Consider the following 24,370-nt stretch of genomic DNA (forward strand, 5'->3'; position numbering starts at 1 on the left):
AAGCCTGGACCTCAGGGGTGGGGGCGGTCTGTGGAAGGAGTTGGAATGCAAGCCTGTGAGGCCCATGACGGAAGAGGGTACACGCAGCCTGCCCATGCTTCCTTCTATACGTCCAGCCTGGACTGGTGACTGACTGCCGGCTGTCTCCTTATGCCAGCTCATGGACACATGGTTCATATATGCAGGGACACACAGGTACACACTCACTATGCGGCCCCACACTCACTCCAGCCCCACAGCCAAGCAGATGTGCCCTGGTGCGACGTGCAGCCCCGGTCTCAAGGACCACATGTCGATACCGCCTTCCGTCAGCATATGCACCTGCACACCTCCTCTCCCGCCTCACCCCTGTCCCTTCCAGCCCTCCTCCAGCAGCTGCTGGCAACTCAGTGCCCCCCCTCCCCACCCCCTCGCTGCCCTCTGCTGCTATGACACAGGTTTTAACAAGTTTGCACTTGTTGTGACCTCAAGAATGTGGCCCTGGGGCGGGGAATGTCCTGCTGTCCCAGACTGTACCTGCTTATACGTTAACCATGGACACAGCCTCCGCCAAACTTTGAGTACAACTTTCCTACCTCTACCCCAGCCCTGGAGTGAGGTTGGTGGATCAGGACCCACACCGGAACTCTGAATCAAGCACACAGATATATATATGTGGGCAGCTAACATATCCATATCTGGTGCAGGCCCTGGTGTTTTTTGTTTTTTCTGCATTTCCCCAGGGCATTTTCCACAACATCCCAATCCCTCATGGGCCTGAGAGGTAGACAGGACAATAATCATTTTCCCGGCAAGACTGAATAGAAGGTGTGAGAAAGTGTGTGTGGGGGGGGTAGCTGATGACCAGACTGGAGCCTCTAGTTTCATTATTTATTTATTTATTTATTTATTTATTTATTTATTTATTTATTGTTCCGGTTGTTTCTGGTTCTACTCAGTCCCCCTGCTCCTGTGGAAGTTTTACCACAGCTGTCTTTCACTCACCCTTTTCAGAAAGAAGTTGTGGGCGTGGTAACAGTTGGGAGTAGAGAACTGCGGGTATAGGGACCTGCACTAGGCTTCTGGGTACAGAAAGGGTTTCAGAAGGCCACTCTGAGCAGGGTGAGCCTACCCCTTACCACTTCCCACTCTGTCATCAGCCCTCCCCCCGCTGCTGCCTGCCCACTCTGGAGAGCTGGAGAGAGCAATCTCACAGCCGGTTTAAAGCCGGGAGACCACTGTTCTCTGCAAGTCTTTGGTACTCAGCCCTCCCCGTTCCTATCCTTGTCTGCACAGCACCATCTGCACAGCATCTGTGCCTCCGCTAGGATTCTGACCTGGGGCATCCCTCTAGTAGCTTGGAGAGGATTCCGTAAAGACGGGGAGAAAGGAAGGCCTTCTGGTCCTTAAAGAGTTCAGGGCTGAGCTGACTGCTGAGGCTCGCTGGGTCCTGGGAGATGTGAGCGAGGCCCCAGTGCAGTAGCTTCAGCAGAAAGCAGCCAAAAGTGGTACTGCATGCTGATCTCCGGGATGCTTCCCTTCTGTAAGAAGTGCTCGAAAGAACTGCAGGCTCCTTCATTCCCCTCCTCTGCTCTGGATCTAGACGCTCCCCTCTGGCTATTGGATTCAGCCTAACTCACCTTACACACCCTTCTCTGTACCTCATCTGTTCCTTATGTTCTTGGGCCTCTAAATGTCCCTTTTGTGTGAATGAAACCTGCCCACAGCCCCTCCTGCTGTGCTAGAGCAGTTAGCTGGGGGGGGGGGCTACGATGAGACACCCCCCCCCAACTGAATGCAGCTATGCATTGTTCAGAATCTGTGTGCCACCCACCCTCACCCTATCCGGTCCTTCTCCAGTGGAATCCGGTTAAAGAGTATGGGGGAAAGTCAGAAGTAGAGAGATTGCCACCTGGGGTGAAGGCTGACCTCCCAGGACTTCTCTAAGAGTCAGAGGTTGCTTTCCATATTTGGAACAGTAGCCTTGAGGAGTTGAGAGAAGCTGCCCAGGAGATAGCTCCATTCCCTCAGTATTAGTCTAGGTAGAGTACTCGAGGGTCTTTGTTGCCATCGAGGATGCAAAGAAGAATGAATTGCTAGGTGTGGTGGTGCACACCTTTAATCCTAGCACTTGGGGGGCAGAGACAGGTAGATCTCTGAGTCTGAGGCCAGCCTGGTCTACAGAATGAGTTCCAGGACAAGCCAGGGCTATTAGAGAAACCCTAATTAAAATTAGGGTCTAAAATTTAAAAAAAAATTCAGAAAAAGAAGAAGGAGGAAAAGGAGAAGAAGCAGCAGCAGCAAAAACAGAAGCAGAAGAAGAAATAGAAATTGCTTAAGCAACAGGAGGTTAAACTTGCCTTAAAACATTTCTGGGGTTTGAGGTATTCCTCGGCACAGGGGAAGGAAGGAAGGGGGGAGAGTCTTTGGTAGGAAGATCTCCCTGTAATCACCAATTCAACAAAGGTTGGGTGGCCCAAGCAATAGTTCAAATGACTTCAGAACATTTCTCAATGTCTCACAGGAGGTCTTGGGCCGTTTTCACAGTCTGAAGAGAAAGCAGTGTCATCCTACTTGTCCCCTCTCTTCTCTAGGAGCCTCACTAAAGTGTGGGTCTCATATCTTACAGTGTGTTTCTGGGTTAGCTACTGCAGGTGGGTGAAGACAGGGAATAGGATCCGTGGATAATATTTCAAGTGCAAACCAATTGTCCCTTCAGGACCCCAGGGTCAGATCTGGTAGGAAGAAAGAAAGTGGGATGAAGGCCAGGGGTACCACTCTGATGCCAATGTAAAGTAAGATACCCCTCTGGCAAGCGGTGTGAGCTTGGGAAAGATACACATTTTTTCTTTTTCTTTTTCTTTTTTTTTTTTTTTTTTTTTTTTTTTTTTTTTTTTTTTACATCAAAGGACTAAATGGGAATGGGACTCCCAGCACCAACATCCTGTGACTCCGGGCAAGATGACCAGCACAGACTGGGTTCAGCTTGCAGTAGAAGCCCTCTTAGAAGCTTTCCCGAGAAAGCCAGTTAATTCTCTAAGTCTAGTTTTCATGCCATTAACAAGAAGGTACCATTGTTCCCAGCTTCCTGGGAGGACTGATCTGTACCCCATATCACATGGAGAATCAGCAAAACACTATCATGTGGGAAAGGCTGAGATGGGGCTGATGGTGACACCATGGAAACCCAGATGAGGGTAACGCCCGCAAGGGGTGGTGGTGGCGGCTGGAGGCCTTCTGAAAAGTTTTCCAGAGAAAGTGACATCCAAGGTGAATCCGGATGGAAGAGAAGAACTTAGACAGGAAAGCAAGATTGGAAGAGTCCCCATGTTGCAAAGAACTGTTTGCTGGAGTGCGTTCCTGAAGCAAGAGTTGTTTTGTATGAGTAGAGGATGTGTGTGAGGAGAGGATGAGAGAGAGAGAGAGAGAGAGAGAGAGAGAGAGAGAGAGAGTATTGATGCTTGGGAGGTCAGCGAAGATCAGACTGTAAGAGATGTCATCCCATCTGCCCACTTTAGAGACAGGTCCCCTAGCGTCTCTTCAACCCTTTCCTCCCAACTTGTCTCTCTCTCTCTCTCTCTCTCTCTCTCTCTCTCTCTCTCTCTCTCTCTCTCAAGACTCCCCTCCTTGCCTCGGTCCCACAGTCCTCGAGGCATTGCATCTGCCTGGAGGACATTCTGATCTAGGATAAAGCTTCAGCAGACTTAGGTCAGGGTTTGGCATCATCTTCCTCCTTCGGGAATCTGGATTTCTGGCATTGGGCATGTTCAGCCTCAGTTCCTCCATGTGCCCGCCCTCGCTCTGAAAGCGAGGGTGAGTCTGAGGAGGTGAGGCCACGAATGGCCTGCAGCATGGTCTGGAGCACTAGCTGGAGCACAGCTCTCAGCCCAGAGTAAAAGCTGAGGGGGGATGAGTCAGTGCCCCCCAACCCAAGTGCCCAAAGATTCTGTAAGGGGCGAAGAAGGAGGGTCTGTCAGTAAAGCATGATGCACGCTCTGCAGGGGCGGCCCAAGGGAGGCAAAGGTAAGATGGAGAGCTAGTCATGTGTGCTGTGTGTGGGCATGTATGCATGAAGGGCAGATGATAATCAGTGGGAGTTGGTTCTCTCTTGCTCTGTAGGTCTCACAGGCCAGACTCAGTGCCTCCATCCCTGGGCCCTCTCATTGGTCTTTTACCTCCATAAATACCAGGCTCTGAGGAAGACTCAAAAATGAACAAAAAGTACAGATGAAGAATCAGTTCAGGGACAGGAGAGATGGCTCAGCAGTTAAGAGCACTCCCTGTCTGTCTGTTCTTCCAGAGGTCCAGGGTTCCGTTCCCAGCTTCTCCACATGACACACTTACCAGTTGTCTCTATTCCAGTTCCAGGGGATCCGAGGCATGCACATATACACATATGAAACATAAATGCTAAAAATAAGCATTAGAAAATTTAAAGAGGATCAAATCAGATGAGCTTCTTATTTGGGAGAAGATAGAGGTGGTCTTTAGTGCAAGGAGGGGGAAAATATAGAGTGTTGTGGGGAGCTGTCCTGGCACGGTGTGTCTGCACCAGAGAGTGGCTTTTCTGCCTCTACGTTTGTCTCTTGGGCTCCTCCATCAACCAACCAGGTCAAGCTCTCCCTCATCCCTAGGCAATATAACTTCAAGATGACAGATTAGTGAATACATAGAGAAGGGACCTTCAGCAGGGGTCCTATTCTCTCTCTCTCTCTCTCTCTCTCTCTCTCTCTCTCTCTCTCTCTCTCTCACCCATTCGCTCGCTCTCTCTGAGACAGTGTTTTACTATGTAGTGCTGTCTGTTCTTGTACTCACTAAGTAGACCAATCTGGCCTTGAACCCACAGAGATCTGCCTGGCTCTGCCTCCCAAGTGCTGGGATTAAAGGTGTGCCCCACCACACCTTCTCCTCTCTTTTCTAAAAAGATTGTGACTGGGATTGTGACTGGGATCACAGGACTCTTAAGGAGTAAAGCCTGTCATCTTGGAGCCTGTCTAGTGTCACAGGTGCCAGAATATAGTCTTTGGGGGCCTGGGTACCCTAAGCCTGCTAGCATCCTGGAGCCCCTAAATTTGGAAGTTGGTGAGGTGGCGAGGAGGGGTCAGAAAGCAGACACCCAGGAACTCTGTTCAGCACCCCTTGCTGCAGGCTGTCCCTGGCTCTTGGCGGGCTGAGGGGGTTCTGGAGGAAGCCTCATGTTGAGAATGAGGGGGGCTGGGATAGAGCATTGAATTAGAATAGAAGCCCCTCGAGTTCAGAGGCTATGGTAAAGCCTACCCTGCCAATCGCAATTACCCTAGAGAAAGCAGTAATAAGGTCTTGGTTCAGCTTGACTGACATTAAGCCCTCTGGGGTACAGAGAAGCAATATGAGTAAGAATCCCATGAGACTTTGGAGAGAGCTTCTGGCTTGCTATTAAATAAATGTCAGCAAGCCACCTCACCTTCCCGACTCTTGGTTCCTCTGATTCTGGAGATTTTTTTTTTCTTCAGCTGCAAAGTGCAATCATAATGATGTCTTTATTTGCATAAGGGTCTAGCAGATTTCACATACTTTATCTCTTGTAATCCTGAGCACACAACCAAAGTGTATTGCCTCCTTAGATTAGGAAACTGAGCCGTAGAGAGATTAACTGAGATTGACTGAGGTTCCCATGACACCTAACTGACAAAGACCAGAATGATAGAGGACAGAAAGATTTTTTTTTTTTTTTTTTTTTTTTTTTTTTGCTGTTACTTGGAAGCATCAGAGGAAAAGCAGGCTCCATTTGTCAGCCTAACTTCATTTAAAAATGGGTTTCTGTCTCACTGCGTTAAGATTCTGAGGCACAACCAGGAAAAAAAATGTACTTTTATGAATCAGTGATATCTGGTGTGCACGTGTGCACTTGTGTGTGTGTGTGTGCGTGCGCGCGCGCACCCGTGCAAAGATGACCCATATAGACTGCATTATTGACATCTACAGCCCAAAATCCATTCCTACATATCAAATTTAAATCCTTATACATCAAACAAGTAGATGATTTCAAAAGTATTAGCCTAAATATATGCCTGAGGTAAAGTCTCTGACTTTGAAAAGCTGTGGCACGATGTCTCAGGAACACAGCGGGAATCTAAATATTTCTACCTGGGAGCCTGGAGCAGCCTCCAGGACAGAGAGACCACTAGGACTAGGCCAGGGCCTTGGGGGATGAAGAAATTTTAGAGGGAAGAGGGGTGTGGGGGAGAGTTGGGGCAGAGGTGACTTTCCATGGCAGCTGCAGAAGGACCGTAAGGAGACCAGCGGGGGAGGGTGGGCAGTGCTCTCCAGGTCAGAAACAGGAGTGGAGGGAGAAGAGGCTTCCAGAGAGAGGCAGGACAGATGGCAGTGAAGGAGTCTGAAGACCACGTCAAGCAGTTGTGCCATGAAAGTTCAAATAATTCATTGAACCATCTCAAGCCTGCACCGAATGATGGATCAGGCTGGGCTGTGGAGCTCCGTAGTAGCTGAGGGGTGGGGTGGGGATGAGGACCTGGGAGTCATTGCGCCATTTCAGGAGAAAGAGAACACAAGAGTGAATGATGGGCACCTCAGAAAATGGGGAGATTTACAGAAAGGCAGAATCGATAAGACCTGGTGACCAGTGGGCTGAGGGGCAAGAGAGAGACCGGAAATCCAGCATGGGCACTGAATGAACAGATGGCAAGTCTCTGAACAAGAGGAAAAGACGAGAGAAAGTCTTGAGGAGAGGGCATCATAGATCTGTATATTTTAAATTGGAATCTTCTAGATAAAGGGAACCTGTAAGTACTTGAACATACAAGGCGGAGGTGAAGTGGAATGCATAGGACGGGCAGAAATGGTGAAGACAGGGAGGGCAGCACTGTTAGGAATGAGAGTCAAGGGGGCGGGTGCTGCATAAGATGCCAATCAGAATGCAGTCTGCAGCCGAGCCTGGCCCTGTGAGTTGGATGCCTGGGAGACGTCGTGGTGGAAAGAGAGAGCGGACCCTTACGCGGTGTCCTCTGATGTCCACGTGTGTCCTATAGCACCCATGGAATAAAGGTAATAAGCGTTTAAAAAGAGAGGCAGAGGGAACCTACGAAATGTGATGTCAGTGAGGAACAAGGCTGCATATCTAGCCCTCCGGAACTCATGAAGAGCTTGTACAGTCGTGATCTCACACAACTCTCCCCTCCCCTCCCTGTTGTTAGGCCCCCTTTTGTAGATGAAGGGCAAGGAAGCTCAGAAACTCAAGTGATTTGCCTAGAATCTTAAATCCAAGCAGCTCCACCGGTCAGGGTTTTCACTACACTGCAATTGAAGCAAGCAAACAAACAAACAATCAGCCAACAACAACAACAACACCCCAAAGAGTGTGCCAGGAGGGCCACCTGTCATCAGCCTCCAATGCTGGGGTTGAGAGCTGAGAAAACGCCCTTAGAGTTAACAAGTGGAACACATCTGACCTTGGAGAGAATTTCCCGGTTGGCCTTCGCCAACGCCCAGAGGGGCTGTGTGTTTAAATTTGTGTAGGTGCTTCCCCACCGCACCCCCAAGGCAAATTTCTGCTCTCCTGAGGTGGTTGCTATTATTACTTGAATCTCTAGTGTTACTGAACCATTCGATATTAACAATATGTGGTTTGTTTATTTTTAATTTGCGATTACATATAGTTCAACCTAGCAAAGTGGGTCGGTAGAGATTAGGAGACGCTGAGGGCAGCCTGCCAGACTAGAGAGCCCTGCCCCCTGGTGGCCAAGACTTAAATCTGCAGCATGGGAAAATGGTAGGTCACAGCCAAGCTTGAAGTTTATAGTTTTGTAGTTCTCCATCTCTGAGATGGGAGTTTATCTGATACATAAATAAGTTTTATTACTTCAATCAATAGCATTAGACAGAAGTTGGGTTAGAATCTCTTTATGGAGTCCAAGATTAGGCTGTAACTGATTTCAGATCCAAGGCAGAAGCGACCCACAGAGAGATCTAGAACAGATATGTCACTTAGCATCCAGTTTCTTCCTAACTCAACCTAGACTTCAGCTTTCCCCCTCCCCCAGCCCAGTGTCCCTGGAAACTGTTTCAGTGTCTCATATCTTATCGATAGAAAATATAAGCCGGGCCATGGCTTCGTTGGTAGAGTAATGGCCCAGTGTGCACGAATCCCCCAAACACTGCATTAACGGGGTGCAATTCTGCACAACTGTAACCCTGGCATTTGGATGATAGAGCAAGCGTTATCCTTAGCCGCATTATGAGTTCAAGGACAGCCTGGACTATATAAGATCCTGCCTCCCCAGGGGTGTGTTGGGACCAATGGAGTTTTTCCTACCCAATGTTTCCTGCTAAATCATACTGTTAGTTGAGTTTTCTGATTCTTCCATTCAGGCAAACAAGGATGTGCTAACATTTCTAAGCAAATGCCCTGAGGTGAAGACACTCACGGGGCCAGGTTTGGAGGCTCTCCGGACCATTGGTGCTGAGGCTAATGAGGAGACAGCGGTACAGCTCTGTCCTCAGTTGAACTCTACATAGTGCCAAGTCCTCACAAAGGACTAGTTTACTAAAGAGCTCAGGATGTGCAGTTCTGTAGACTCAGACAACAGCTAAGAGCAGATACCATGGCTGGACCACAAATCAGAGAGGAAGTATTCTGAAGGTGATGCGGGAGGTGGAGAGGTACACAAGGGGGGGGGTAGCGTGCCACGGGGTCACCCTCCCTTTCCAGCCAGGGACAATGGGTTCTCTGAGACGCCACTCTCTGGAGTTCCCTGCAGGGAATGTGGTTCCCTTCCTGAAGGAGGTCAGAAGGCATTGTCTGGGGAGGAAGGGCCAGTGGTCCTGATCAGCCCACACTGACAGACAGTGGTGGTGTCTAAACACAGGGGACCATCTGACATGGCCCCATGTCTTTGTCCCTCCCTCTCTTGACTGGAAAGCGCAGAGGGGGGTCAGGAGGGCCAGCGAGAGGTCACAGGCTCCCAGGAAATGCTTTGAAGGCTTTAATCCTTCCTTCTGATCAACTATGAGAACTTTCCAAACGTTGACACAAGGGAAGAAAAGCCTATTCTTCCCTGGGCCAGGACATTGGTGTCAGGCTGAGGCTAGAGGATGGGAGGGCCAGGGGGGAAGGAGGCTCAAGGGTGGGGGACAGAGGCAGCGGTGACTCAGCTGGGAAGGCACCCCACACACACAGACACCGCCCCCTTTCCCCTCACCTCGAGATTTGTGTGCATCTGGCTCCATTTCTAGTTGTCTGTTTTCACTGGGGAGAGGATGGGAGAGATTGATGAACAGCGACAACAGGCTTTGAAAGAACCACATCCAAGTCCATTCTTCTAACCTCGAGGGCTTACATAACCCCAGAGCTTTCCTCATTACCCTTTCCTCTTCTACCCTCTCCTTTCTCTTCTCTTCCCCCCTTTCACTAAGAACATTTGGAAGCCCAGAAATACTTCTTTTTAGACCTAGCCACTTTCCCCAGGAGGTCTCTAAGATCACTATTTAAGTAGGATTTGGTATTCAAAGAAGAGATGATACTGTGGTAAGAGGGGTCACTGGAGGGTTTCCTTTCTCCATTGAGAGAAATGGAACCAGATCTTGTTAGCTGGATGGCGAGGTCTCTTGGTTTGTTTGTTTGCTTGCTTGTTTCTGAGTTAGGTTCCTTCTGTATATCCCAGGCTGGCCTCAAATTCACCATCCTGCCTCAGCCTCTGGAATGGTGGCCTCACAGGTGTGTGCCGCCATCCCACCAGATGGGGAGTTTTACAACAGAAAGTAGACTTTCCTGTCTTCTAGTACAGCACGTCCAAACTGCCCCAGCAGTGTGTTCTGAACGGCAGAGGACAGGGCGGTGTCTATGAAGAACCATAGGTGCCATGCCTTGGACCTTTTGGAGGGCTGTTTTGGTCCTAAGTAATGAAGTAATGTAAAGGTTTCATTTTATCCTACTGCTATTTGCTTATATGAGATTAAATATTATTTTCCTAAGATCTTTATAGTCTAGATCCACAGAGAATAGGCTGGGGTCAATCCCGAGGCTACCATCGTCTCTGGATGCAGACAAGTGTGTGCTAGAGAGCTCAGGCCCCTTCTCCTACAATGAAGGCTATGGCGGCTTAGAGGGCTAAGACCTTATCCAAGTTCACAGAGAGTCTGGCAGAGTGAAGACCGAGCCTCAGTCGTCTGTGTCCCAGGGCAGTGCGTTTTCCCAGCATGCAGAGCTGGGTCTGTTCCCAGGCTGGACCCTACTCATCCTGTGGCCGACGATTTCACTTTGTCTCCAGAATGAGCGGCATGAACACATGTCTAGGTCATTTCTTTTAAATGCATGTTATCTGAAGACAGCCTGCCCACGGATTGTGTTGGTGGCCTTGTATTCATCACAGAGCTTGTTGCTGGGACCAAATAGCTGGCAAGAAACAACTTAGGGGGAGAGGTTGATTTTGGCTTCTGTTTAAGAGTTCCAGGGTTGGGCTGGTGAGATGGCTCAACGCTTAAGAGCACCTACTGCTCTTCCGGAGATCATGAGTTCAAATCCCAGCAACCACATGGTAGCTCACAACCATCTGTAATAAGAAAACAAATAAAGAACCTATGGGCTGTAGCGAGCAGGCCTGGAGCAAGAGGGAGAGAGGAAAGGGGTGGGGGGAGGAGTGTCGTGGTAGGAGAGCATAGAGCTTGGTGTGTGAGGTCACATGACATCCGTAGTCAGGAACAGAGAGAAAGCCAGATGTGCGGTATCAGTACTCACCTGTCTTTCCTGAGCGCTCAGGTTTCTTATTCTGTCTCTGACATTGCCAGTGCTATATGCTCCTGTTGTTCACTGTTACCCCTTCGTTGGGTGTGCCCTCTTTAGTTCTCCCTACAGAACCCAGTAGAATTTTGCTCATCTTTTAGATCCCAAGTCACCTTTCTCTTCTATTCCTCTCTGAAAGAGACACTTAGGTATAGCAAGAAAAGTCCGGATCCTGGTTACACTCTACAGTTCCTGGTCCACATGGAAACCATAACAGTTATATATGGTGATTTGGAAGTCGGAGTTACGAAATCATCAGTTATTATTGTTAGATTTATTATCAATAATAACCAAAACATAATTAAAAATATAGCACGTGGTCCCACACCTCCCTCCCACACAGTAGGTGCTCAGTATTAGCTCCCAGCCCTCATCCTTTGGGATGCAGGCCGCCCTTCCCTTCCCTCACACGGACCGAGCCGAGCATCCCTGGTTCCTGCCTGTTTTATCATTGAGTCCCGTCTTAGGCTCTAAGGTCTTCAAGGAAAGGAATTTATATCTCCGTCATCTCTAAAGCTCCAGTGTCTTGTTTAGAATACGGTACCTAGGAGATACTGAAAATAACTTTTATTGTACAAGCACATGGAAACCAAACTTACACTGTGTGTAGAGCAGCAGCATTACAGATGGAAATACTTTGAGTTTTTTTTCTCATATTTTTTAGTAATCCTAATGAACTGTCTGGGATTTCCATGTGTATAAGGGGGAAAAAAATAACTGGAAAAATCGAGAGAAGACACAAACAAGAAGGAAGGAGGAAAAGGTCCCCATGGCCCTGGGCCAGAATTCTACTCACTGTACACAGAACAGGAGGTCCCGAGGCTCCTCGGCCCTACAGTGTAGGCAGCATCGTTCCATTCTCGTAGGTTGACCTCTGTTCCTAGATAGGGCTGTGCCGTCTTCTATTCATTAATTCCCTCATAGAATGCTCTCTACATCACACGTTAGCTATATCCATCGGCTTTACGTTGCTTTGACAAAAACAAAAACAAACAAACAAAACAAAACAAAACAAAAAAGCCTTACAGGAGGAAACGTTTGAATTGTAGTTTGAGATGTTTCAGTCCAGGTGGTCACCTTTGTTGCTCTTCGGTCAGTCAGTGGCATGGCGGAAGCATCATGGCAGAAGCGTGAGAAGAAAACTGCTCACTTCAGGGAAATGGAGAAGTACAGAGGAAGGTTTGGGGGACATGCCCCAATGATCTACTTCTAACTAGGCCCCACCTCTTAACTGCCAGTTAATCAATCCAGTGATGAATCCAATCACATGTCAAGTCTCTACCTCTGAACACTGCTGTGTTGGGGACCAGGGCCTTCAATACATGCATTTTTTGGGAGCATATTTGGTATCTCAGTCACAAGATACTAGAAGCAAGATATGGTAGACCTAGGTGCCTCCTTCAGTAAACTTGTTTTTACTCAACAGATACATATTGTACTAGCTGGTTTTGTGTCAACTTGACACAAGCTGGAGTTATCACAGAGAAAGGAGCTTCCAGTGAGGAAGTTCCTCCATGAGATCCAGCTGTAAGGCATTTTCTCAATTAGTGATCAAGGGTGGAGGGCCCCTTGTGGGTGGTGCCATCTCTAGGCTGGTAGTCTTGGGTTCTACAAGAAAGCAAGCTAAGCAAGCCAGAGGAAGCAAGCCAGTAAGAAACATCCCTCCATGGCCTCTGCATCAGCTCCTGCTTCCTGACCTGCTTGAGTTCCAGTCCTGACCTCCTTTAGTGATGATGAACTGCAATGTGGAAGTGTAAGCTGAATAAACCCTTTCCTCCCCAACTTGCTTCTTGGTCATGATGTTTGTGCAGGAATAGAAACCCTGACTGAGACACACATACATGGCAACCCAGGAATAGGCTGTGGTTTCCAGGGAAGGATTTATGGAACAGGGGTCATGAACTCAGGTAGCCTAGAAGACAGAAGAAGGTCAGGCAAAGGCAAGAAAGCCTGCATGAGCACAGTGGGGCTTCAACGGCAAGGCACCTACCTGTTTGCTTACGTGTGCTCCAAGAGAGGACTAGCAGGGAACAAGGCCTGGAAGGTGGGTTGGAAGGGGATCACATAACTCAGGTGGAGACTGAGTCTGGTGACCAGTGAACCTTTCGTTGAACTGGGGAAGGAACTGGGACAGATACAGTGTGATGAGAGCTTGGTGCATCTGGAGTCAGAGGACCCTGATCATGAATCCAGTTCCATGATTTGATCGAGTCATATCTTGCTGAACCTCAGTTTCCTCGATCATAAAACAAGAACGACGATTTTTTTTTCATGCTTGGAGTCAACCCCAGAGCCCTCAGCCGTGCTGGGCAGGCACTTTAACCTTTCAGCTCTGTAACCTCGTCGGCCTCGGGACCCTGATTTACCCTCTCCTAGGAATGCCATGAGCAGGAAAAGGTGCGTGTGCTTTGCAAAATACCAGGTCGCATCCATTGATCATCATCAGAAGTGTAGCTAAGAGTAACATGTAGCGATGTAGGATGAGTTACAGGGGGGAAAATGGAGATATGAGACAAATCGCAGGTGCCTCAGTGGCTCCTTAAGGCTCCAAAAGATGGGAATGAAATAAGGAGGCAGCACAGGAACACATCCACAACACCGGGCTGAGGAGGAAGGAGAGTTTGAACTGGTTCTAGGACTTGAGTGGGAGTCGCTGGGAGGGCATTGGCACCTTTGATGATTTAGGGAACCAAAGAGTGGGGCAGGTGGGGAACAGTGAGGGACGGGACGGTCTGTGGTTGGAAATGAGTGAGTTTAGTGCTCACGTGGGAAGCTCCTTCCACTTGGGCTGCTTTTGCTACAGACTAAGCTCTGTTTTTGGGTTGAAAGGACTTTTCTCCCACGTGATAGGTTTCAGGAATGGGACCGTTTCCCCTGCTCTTCCACCCTGCTGTCTCTGGTGTGGAGCTGAACCATCCTTTCCAGTCACCTCCTAGAGCACACTACACTTCAGGGCTAATTGATCAACTCGATTAAAATCTCGAGACAGGACCTCACGTAGCCCAGACCGGCCTTAAATTTGCTACGTAGCCAATGATAACCTTGAACCTCTGATTCTCCTGTCTCGATCTCCCTGAGTATTGGGATTACAACTGTGCCTACATTCCTGGTTAATGCAGTATTGGGAAATCAAGCCCAGGGCCTCATGCGTGCTATGCAAACCCTCTGCTTATTTAACTTCCCTCCCAGTTCCCATCCTCAGCAACCTAAAAGACCCTCTCTCTTACCATGCTCCTGAAAAAAAAAAAAAGAAGAAAAGAAAAAGAAAAAGAAAAAAATCAGCTGACCCACACAAGGGCTGGCATTGAAGTCTCTGAGCTGTCTCTCCTCTACTTTCTGAAAAAATCTGCAAGCATCTGCAGCACTCATGCCTGCGTGAACCTGGATCTCCTTCTTCTATGCCATGACACCTCCAGGAAGGAACATCAAAGCGGCAGCCTCGCAGACCTGTTCAGACGATGCCTTTAGTCACCTCCTCAGCCTTAAAAGCCATACTTGCTTCTGGTGAGACAGATGCAAGCCTATTCCGAGGCCTTCAATTACGGGTTCACAGATGGCAAACAACGGCAAATAAACATTTCAAAGCACTGTGGTGTTAGAAAGTAGAAACTGGGCAAGGGCGTGCTTGGAAAATGCATGTCAGAGGGAGTAGGAGTTTAGAGAAAAGCTGTTTCTTTGAGGGCCAGGAAGGCATCCAAAGGCACTTGGTCTAGGTTCTGTAAGGTAGGCAGGAGGCCGTTAGACAGCCAGAGAGGTGAGCGATACCAAAGCAGCTCCAAGGGTAAAGACGCAGACAGTAGGCTTTTCTGCAGAGCTGACGTCTAGGGATGTGTGGAAGATTGTCAAGGGCAAGGACTGCCAAGAAGTAAGGAGAAGCCAGGGTTTATGGCGCATGCTCTTAGTCCCAGCACTCGGGAGGGAGAGGCAGACAGATCTCTTTAAGTCCAACCTGGTCTTCAGAACTAAGTTCCAGGATAGCCAGGGCTATACAGATAAACCTTTCTTAGAAAAAAAAAAAACAGAAGAGGAGGAGGAGGAGGAGGAGGAGGAAGCAACAGTGGCAGGCAGAGACTAAATCATGGACGGGACCTTGAATGCTATACCAAAGGTATATAGCATTTTATCCTCAAAACAATGGGGGACCTTGGCCAATTTTAGTCACAAGAACTGTCTTGTCTCATGAGCAATCAAGTACTTGAGAAAGGCTTTGATAAATCCATTGATTCTGAAGCACGAGTCACTGGCATAAAAGTTCCTGTAGGTAAGGAAAGCCAGCTTTAGGGGAAGCTGAGGGTGTGAAACAGAAGATAGGCATGGAACTTGCTGGAGAAATGAACCTCATTGTCCTTTTGGAAACGAATTCGCTCACTTCTGACAGGGCAAAGGTGGTAGATAGCCCCGTTCAGTCTCACTATTCAAGCTGTTCTGTAGAGTGCCAACCCCACGGCCTGGCTGGCTCTGTTTTGGAGAAATTGCACCCTCTAGAGGAAAAGGGATGTGTGGTTTTTGGTAGGGCAGCAACAAACCACTTTGAGAACTTTGGCTGGCTTTCTTTCCCCAGAGGCCTGGCCAGCTTGGGGGTGGTGTGTGCTGATTGTTTATCTGTTTCTGAATCTGACCACCCCTGAGAACAAAGTGGCCTGGCTGTAGGAGGTGGCATAGCAGCTGGGAACTTCGGATAACAGCTGGAGGTGGCAGACACAAGAGCTGGCAATGGTAGACACGACAGTTGGAGGCGTAAACACAGCAGCCAGAGGCGACAAAAAATTCAACTAGTAGCCAAAATCTAGTCTGTAGCCTTACTGTGCACTCTCAAAGCCCCAGGCTCTGTCTTCTCTGTCTCGGTGAAGCTCCTCAGATTAAGGAACCAGGTTGGACCAGGAGCCATAGGACCTGGGTTTGGCTTCCCATTCTACCACTAATTTGCTTTGAGTGATTTCTCTGACCTTAGTTTCTAACAATGTCTTTCCTATCTTCCTCATAGTGTGTGTGTGTATGGGGGTCAGATTACATGTTTTATAAAGCAGTAAATAATGATGGGCTACTGTTTTGGGAATGATGAGCTAGGTTTTTGAGAGCCTCCGTTCTTCCTGATATGTAGAACTCCTTCTTAATACAAAGTGAGACTTTAGAGGAAAGATCCCTGAATGTTACCACAGAAAGTTCAGGGATAGAGCTGGGGAGGAGGAGGCAGGCACCCTGCAGCTTCTGCCCATAGGTGTGGCTAGAAGCTTAATCTTTCTATATCCATAAAGAGCTTTCATCTCTTCTGAAGGATGGAAAGGAGCCCTCTGAAGTTACTTTTCCTTGAGCATCCAGGGACAGTATGTCCTTTCTGGGGACTCTTCACATCTGTTCAATCCTGATCACGTAGTGTTATTTTTTTTCAGTGTAACTCTGGATGTCTCTCCCTGGAGTTTGAACTGCCCGATCCTGTTTGTTCTTGGAGCTCAGAACCTTCACTCATGTGGCAGCTCCTCAAGCCAAGCATTTTGTACACGTGTTCTTTCTTTCAGACCACCTCTTGACAAAATTCATCCATTTCCTTTATCCACCTCCCATGTGATCTGGTCCTGAGGGTTGTTGTTTTTTTTTTTTGTTTGTTTGTTTATCTCTCGATTGCTGCTTGAGATGGAACACTGAAGATGTGGAATGAAGGGAGCAGAGTGGAATCAGTTACCACTTTCTTTCAGAGACTTCATCCAACCAAAGTAGCTTTCGAGTGTGTTGCTGTTTTGGCAGCCAAAATACATGAATAACTCATACTGGATTTTTTTTTTTTCTAAAACGTGTAAGTCTTTCCTTTTTTCCCGTGGTAATGTGACTGAATTAGCTCTTCATAGTCTTGAACTTTCTCAGATAATTTTTGGACCCGAGCACATTCTCCAGCAATTACCCTTTTAGTTAGACTTGGCTCGTTCATCTGGTTCTTTTCAGATCCCAGTTCTGCCCAGTCCTGCAGACTGTCCTAGGTTTCTGTCACCACATGATTGATAGCCACAGTGTTCTCTAGTTTTGAATGAAATCAGGGTTAAGAGCATTGAGTAGGGCAAAATAAAGACTAAATCTCTCTGCTACATCAATAGAAAGTGAATTCTGGCCTATTGGGGGTCTACCAATAGGGTCTCACCAGCACCACTAAATTTTTAAAACCACCTAACTACATTACCCTTCTGGTCGTTCTTCTCTTCTCTTATCCCCGAAGAGATAATGATAGATTTTTGTCCAAAAAGTTGCTGAAGCTTTAGTTATACATTATCGGCATTTTGTTGGTTTGTCAATTTAGTAACCTCATCATAAAAGGAAATTAAGTTACTTTGATATGACTCAATCTTAGAAAACCCACAGAGGGTTTTACTGACAACTTCTTTTCTTCTTGTTCTTTCTAGTTACATATAATCTTCATATTTTATCTTAGAATTCTTCCTAGGATTGCTATCACTTGTTTGTCTATATCTTATGAAGTATATTTCATGTTTATTTTTGAAAATTGAAATATATCCTCTCATCTCTAACTGTTCAGTCAAAAATCTTATGCATAGGTTTCACATCCTTAAGAGTTTGAGGATCAGGGCTAGAGAGATGGCTCAGCAGTTAAGAGCTCTGATTGCTTTCCCAGAGGTCCTGAGTTCAATTCTCAGCAACCACATGGTGGGCCACAACCATCTGTAATGGAATCCAATGCCCTCTTCTGGTGTATCTGAAGGCAGACAGCTACAGTGTACTCATATAAACAAATAAATCTATAAAAAAGTTTGAGGATCAAACATTCTTTTGTGCAGACTCTACAATGGTACACACACACACACACACACTCTCTCTCTCATGCGCGCGCGCGCGCGCACACACACACACACACGAACTGTGGTAGGTGGTTGTTATTATCAGCACTTTTGAATATTGAGCAGGGATTTATTTAAGTTCCAAAGCTGAAATTATTCAGAGCTGTGGAGCTTCCTTTTTGTTTCAAAGGAACCAAGGCCACAGGGCAGTGCAGAGCCCTGGGGTCTGGCTGAGTAGCAGTCTTCTGTGGACAAACACTTCAAAGTCCCCCTGCCTGGTAAAATGGGCAGGCCGGCTGTGGATGTTCTTGGGGGCCCTCGTTCATTGGTGATCTCTAGTTCTGTTCCCTGCGTGGACAGGAGTTTATGGACAGGCTCATATATAACTTAGACTTCCAGAGGCAAGGCAATGAGGAAATGGGAACAAGGATGACATGTGATGGTTCAGACATATGGTGGGACATGCAATGGTCTGCTCTGATACCCAAAGATCCCCAAGTCCCAGAAAGCATCTGAAGCCTTCTCAGGAGTTCCAGATGTCAGACTCAGAGTCTAAGTGACTAAGTTTTTTTCTACTGGAAAAGTACAAAGTTACTTTTGGGACAGGAATGCCCGACACCTTGAATTACGTGAAAGGTCTCCTATTTCAATCCCTTGTCCCACTTTCTACTATCAGGACAAATAGGCAACTTGAATTTAAGCCCATGAAGACATGGCTGCTAATGATTACACAGTCCACTCTCTCCTCACTCACTCGAGGCAGTTTTGCCGCCTACAACCTGGTGTCACCGCCAACCCCCAGCAAGATGCTTTGGGGCTGGCAGGAAGCAGCAGCCTGTTGCTTCCTTTCTGCTTCGTGCTTTTACTCAGACCTTCTCTGTGCTCTCTCCAGCGGCAGCCTAGACCCTGACCCAGACGCCATGTCTCCCGGGTAGTGCCAACAAATGATGATGATAACGGGGGCAATGAAGTTAGGAGCCTGGATGCCTGCAGGGTGGAAGGGTGGATTCCTTTGGCCATTTTCTCCCCAATGGCCATTGACTTGGTGTTAGTGAGATTATAAACATATACACATCTTAAGCAGGACTGTCCTAGAAGGATTTCAGTGGGGTACACTTTCTTGCCTTAATATTCATTCGAAGGGAGGGGTTTTTATTTTAAGTTAGATATCTCCACAGAAGTGGTGTGTGTGTATGTGTGTGTGTGTGTGTGTGTGAGGCATGGGTCTTCCCCACTAAGCTGCAGGTTCTTAGCAGGAATGATGTCGGTTTCATTTTTGACTTATCAGTACCTCATGCTGTCGCTGGCATTTAACAAGGGCTCTGAAAATATTTGCTAAGATCAATGCCATTAAAGGGAAGGACAGAGGCTGGCTAGATGACGCTGCTCACTCAGCAGGAAAAGGCATTTGCCACCAGGCTTGACCACCTGAGTTCAATTCCCAGGGCCCACATGTCGGGAGAAAACAAAAATTCTGAAAATGGACCTCAGCAGTGACACTGAAGCACCCCTACCACCTCCACCATCAATGTAAGGCATTTTGTTGTTGTTTGTTGTTTTTGTTTTTTTGGTTTTTTGGATTTAGTTTTTTTCAAGACAGGGTTTCTCTGTATAGCTCTGGCTGTCCTGGAACTCACTCTGTAGACCAGGCTGGCCTCGAACTCAGAAATCTGCCTGCCTCTACCTCCCAGAGTGCTGGGATTACAGGCGTGTGCCACCACCGCCTGGCAATGTAAGGCATTTTAAAAAGGATGTTCGTTGGTTTCTCTTCTCACTGGGTGGTGTCTGGGAATCGGCTGGATCTTGGCAATAACCTTCTATGTGTCATCTTGCTTCCCGCAGATGACATCGGTTGCGAAGGTCTATTACAGTCAGACGACTCAGACAGAGAGCCGGCCCCTCGTGGCCCCGGGAATACGCCGGAGGCGGGTCCTCACGAAAGATGGCCGGAGCAATGTGAGAATGGAGCACATCGCCGACAAGCGCTTCCTCTACCTCAAGGACCTGTGGACGACCTTCATCGACATGCAATGGCGCTACAAGCTTCTGCTCTTCTCCGCCACCTTTGCGGGCACGTGGTTCCTCTTCGGTGTGGTGTGGTATCTGGTAGCTGTGGCCCACGGGGACCTGTTGGAGCTGGGACCTCCTGCCAACCACACGCCGTGTGTAGTGCAGGTGCACACACTTACCGGAGCCTTCCTCTTCTCCCTGGAATCCCAGACCACCATCGGCTACGGCTTCCGCTACATCAGCGAGGAATGCCCTCTGGCCATTGTGCTTCTGATCGCCCAGCTGGTTCTCACCACCATTCTGGAAATCTTCATCACGGGGACCTTCCTTGCGAAGATTGCCCGGCCTAAGAAGAGGGCCGAGACCATCCGCTTCAGCCAGCACGCAGTTGTGGCTTCCCACAACGGGAAGCCTTGCCTTATGATCCGGGTGGCCAATATGCGTAAGAGTCTCCTTATTGGATGCCAGGTGACGGGCAAACTGCTTCAAACCCACCAGACCAAGGAGGGCGAGAACATTCGGCTCAACCAGGTCAACGTGACTTTCCAAGTGGACACGGCCTCTGACAGCCCCTTTCTCATCCTACCCCTGACTTTCTACCACGTGGTAGACGAGACCAGCCCCTTGAAAGATCTCCCACTCCGCAGCGGGGAGGGGGACTTTGAGCTCGTGCTGATCCTTAGCGGGACGGTGGAGTCCACCAGTGCCACCTGCCAGGTTCGCACTTCCTACCTACCGGAGGAGATCCTCTGGGGCTACGAGTTCACGCCTGCAATCTCGCTGTCAGCCAGCGGCAAATACATAGCGGACTTCAGCCTTTTTGACCAGGTTGTGAAAGTGGCATCTCCCAGTGGTCTCCGCGACAGCGCGGTACGCTATGGAGACCCGGAAAAGCTCAAGTTGGAGGAGTCATTAAGAGAGCAAGCCGAAAAGGAAGGCAGCGCCCTCAGTGTGCGCATCAGCAACGTCTGAGGCCCTGGTCCCTCCTCCCCAGCCCTTTGGCCTTTTCCTTTTCCAGTGCCCTGGGAAAAGGATGCGATCTGGGTTCGCTAGAGAGCCCCGGAAGCACCCACCCTCTACTTCCCCTTAACCCCGTGGCCTGTGAGCAGTCTGGGCCTGCTGGAGCCCAACTTTTTCCTCTCACTGTCCCCTGCCTTCCTCTACTACTATACCAATGTACGGGACTCTTAAGCCAGTTGGGGGAAGGAAAGGGATGATTAGGCTGACATGGCCTGAAAGGCCTCAGCCATGCTTGGAGATTCACATTCGGAGGACCATGTGATTAGGTGGACAGACTCCCCCCAAACGCCCACTACTAGGAAGTTTGGCGTCTTGAAACTGGGGCTCCCTCCTCCTCCGTTCCATCTAGTAAAGTTCCCTAAGGCAGAACTCTCTCAGAGAGTCTCTCTATGGTCTCTGCCCTCGGAAGTACAGGGAAGTAACTCCTGACAGAGCCTGGACTCTTGGTCACCACCTAATTTTTCCTTTCCATTTCTCAAGAGGATCTTCTCAGGATAGCCAGTTCTCTCTCAGCTCTGTTTCCATAGAACTGGGGTTGACCAGAGAAACACAAGCAGTCGCCACCTCTCCTGCAGGCATCCTGGATTCTGAGACATTCAATTTTGGAAGTATTGTCTAATACTCTGGCCCTGTCCTTTGGGCAACCCTGTTCTGGAAAGACTGTTTTAGTGTTTCCTGGGAACGGGAAGACCTTAGCCAATGTGCTCTCTCTCTCTCTCTCTCTCTCTCTCTCTCTCTCTCTTCCTTCCATTCCTCCCCCCATTTTATTTTTTTCAAGATAGGGCCTCACGATGCAGCTCTGGCTGTCCTTGAATTTACTATGTATACTAGGCTGGCCTTGAACTCACAGATATCTACCTGCCTCTGTCACCCATAGACTGGGATTAAAGGCATGAACCCCTATGCCAAGCCCCTAATGTTCTCTTGACTAAGTCCAGTGCCCAGACCCCATGAAAATACCTAAAAACAGTCCAGATTACACTGTACCAGTTCCACTGCTTCCTTCCCTCCCAGCCTCAGACCCTTCTTCTCTTAACTCAACCTTTTGAAGTAAGAGAAGGAAATATAGTCATTTGCCTTTCTTAACATCAATCTATAAAAGCTAGTCACAGGGCACAGATTCCCTAGGAAAGTTGAACCAAATTCTCAGATTTCCAGATTGCTGTACAGAGCCTCTGGGAATTTGTGATGTTTTGTTACGGTTTGGGCTGAGGCAGAACTCTGGCTGACAGCCACTGTTTTGTTCCATCTCCTGGTGCCCTTCTGAGAAGTGCCAGCTATTTTATGAGGCAATGCTGAGAGGAGAGGAACTTACATTCTGATCTCAGCCATTCTGACACTTGGCATAAAATGATGAAAATCAGCCCCATCTCTCCTCATTTCTGCCTACGGGGCCAGTTCCAGGCAAATTACAAAGACAGCTTAAGATCACACGCAGGCCATGCCTAGTTCTCTGGTGAGGACGGTGGCAGGTGTCACAGAGGGCACTTTAAACACCGGGTCCTGTCCTAGGGAGCTCTGGCTCCACTTGGGTACTCGGGAAACCTCACAGACAGTGAATTAGCAGGAATGAAGTAAACTGTTGATGTAAGGTGGACTTGACATATTACACATCTATACAGAGTGGATGCACGGATCTCTGGGAAAAGCCTTGCAGAGAAACCCAGAAGATCCCAGGGGTGAACGGATCTCAACTGTGCACGGTCCTTTTACATTGGTCTTCCCTTGAACTCAATTAACTGGAGCCTGAAAACAAAGCCTTCGGTCTCTCCCTACTATAAAGCTCGCCATTATCCTCCAGCTATTATCCAAACAAGAACCAGAAGAACCTGAATGTCTGAAACAAAGAGCAGAAGGTCAAGGCTTCTGCGTTCAAATGGAGTCAACTCTGTGCTTACCTGATGGTGCCCAGTGTGCAAGGACCAAGTCTACTGCTGTGTGTGCGTCTTCTTATCCTGAGGCAATTTATTCTCTGTGCTGTTTCTTCTTCACATTGCTGCTTCCCTCCTGAGGGAATTACCCTTTCCCAGAGCCTTGCCCAAGGCCCAACTCTCCTCAGATTCTTGGATAACAATGTGTGAGAGAGAACATTTCCTGCCTTAACCCCCCTTTGAACTTCCTCTACAATCCTGGCTTTGCACTTTAAAAATCATTCTGTCCTCTTAATTCAGAACAACACCTTTCTCCAACAAACCCTATGTTCTGCATGAGCAACTCCCACTCACAACCCTAAATGGTTCTTTAGGTCTCAGCCCAACACTCTGACCTGGAATCTCTTTTCAGGATGTACTAGCAGCCACAACTGATGAGAAATGGGCTCCCTGTCTGTACCAGCTAGAGGATTGGAATGTCAGGAGAGTAACAGGTGTGCAGATTCTAAGTGGGATGGGAGATTTCAGGTGGGCGAAACAACCACTGGGGAAGGCTATCCAGAGTGGGAAAAATGTGAACAATGAGGCTAAGGAACCTAGGGAAATGAAACCCAGAGTCTTACTTATGACTGGCACACAAGAGGTGGGTGGAAACTTGGGAGATTGGGAGATGATATATATGTTTATCTAAGGAGAAAAAACAGAGATAATATATAGAGAGATGTGTATATAGATGTATGTATACCCAAATATACGAAATGTACAGAAAGGAAGTATTCAGACTTTAACAAAGGGACAAATGCTTTGCCTTGGTCTGGGGGAGCAGGATGACTTCTATGTTATGGTCATCAGAACAGTAAGAGCAGCTGATGGTTTCAAGTTTGCTTGATGGAAAAGGGAGGGCTAGACCCTGCCCTTGTCATAAATGAAGGAGCATCTGTCAAGGGTTGAAGAATTGTGCTGATAGGACAAGAGAAGAACTGGGAGGAAATAGGGCATGGGAACGCCCCATCCATGGAGAGCTAGGAAAATCTACCACTCCCGGCATCCCTGGCAACAACCTGCTGTTGAACAAGTTCTGAAGCAAGCAAGCAAGGGGGCAAGTGAGTGAGCGAGCAAACAAACAAACAAACATCCTTCCATTTTCCTCTCTTCTTCTGCCAGGGTGGGAGCTGTAGGTCTAGGCCCCATCATTAAAAACTGAGAAGCTGAAATTTTAGTATTTGGAAGGCAAATGCAAACACTAGAATGCAAAGCCCAGGACTGATACAAGCTGTTGAGCTCAAGATACTCTCAAGGCAGAGGCCCAAGTCTAGAGACAAGAATCCTATATCACAGTCTCGGCCCTGGCGTGCAGGCAGGGGAATGCCATGGCTACAGGGCTCTTGGATGGAGCCGTGGAATGAGTCGTTTCTCTTCCCCAGAGGCGGATGCAGTTCTATGTGAGGCTTCTGAAATCCCTAAACTGGGTTTCACTTCATTCCTGCTGTTCCCTACTGTTCTTCCCACTTCCTGAAACCCACACCAGCTAGCACGACCATGCAGGGGTTTCCCTGAGGTCAGCAGAAAAAGAGAAGCAGTCATAATGTTGCTATTAGCCAGGGACATTGCACGTTCTCCAAGGCTTGCTACCACAAACCTTTACCCCTGCTAGCTAACCTAGTTTCTTTGCAAAATAATACATTACCTATACTGTACAGTTAGCTGGGTTTCCAGGCCCAGTATTGGCCAGTGCTACTGAAGCAGAAGTATCTAGGGATGATTTTTCTATACACTACATTAAAGACTAAACCAGGTCAAATGTATTTAGATAAAAAAAAAGATGTGTGAGGTATTTTTGGTTTATTTTTGTCTGTTCAGAACAAACTACTAAATAAACTGGATGCATCTCTTGTTCTCACTGTGTCTTCTTTTATCAAGGTTTGAACTCA

General features: G+C 48.1%; 1 protein-coding gene across 1 annotated transcript in view; it reads left to right on the forward strand.

Moving 5' to 3' along the window:
- Positions 1 to 24,370, forward strand: part of Kcnj10 (potassium inwardly rectifying channel subfamily J member 10) — a 33,707-nt gene extending 9,337 nt beyond the window's left edge. The window contains exon 2 of the mRNA XM_052200851.1: positions 19,381 to 24,370. Within this exon, the coding sequence (XP_052056811.1) occupies positions 19,381 to 20,520 (1,140 nt within the window). The 3' untranslated portion in view covers positions 20,521 to 24,370. The remainder of the gene's footprint in view (positions 1 to 19,380) is intronic.

The sequence above is a fragment of the Apodemus sylvaticus genome, chromosome 12 (assembly GCF_947179515.1).
Source record: "Apodemus sylvaticus chromosome 12, mApoSyl1.1, whole genome shotgun sequence".
NCBI lineage: Eukaryota > Metazoa > Chordata > Mammalia > Rodentia > Muridae > Apodemus > Apodemus sylvaticus.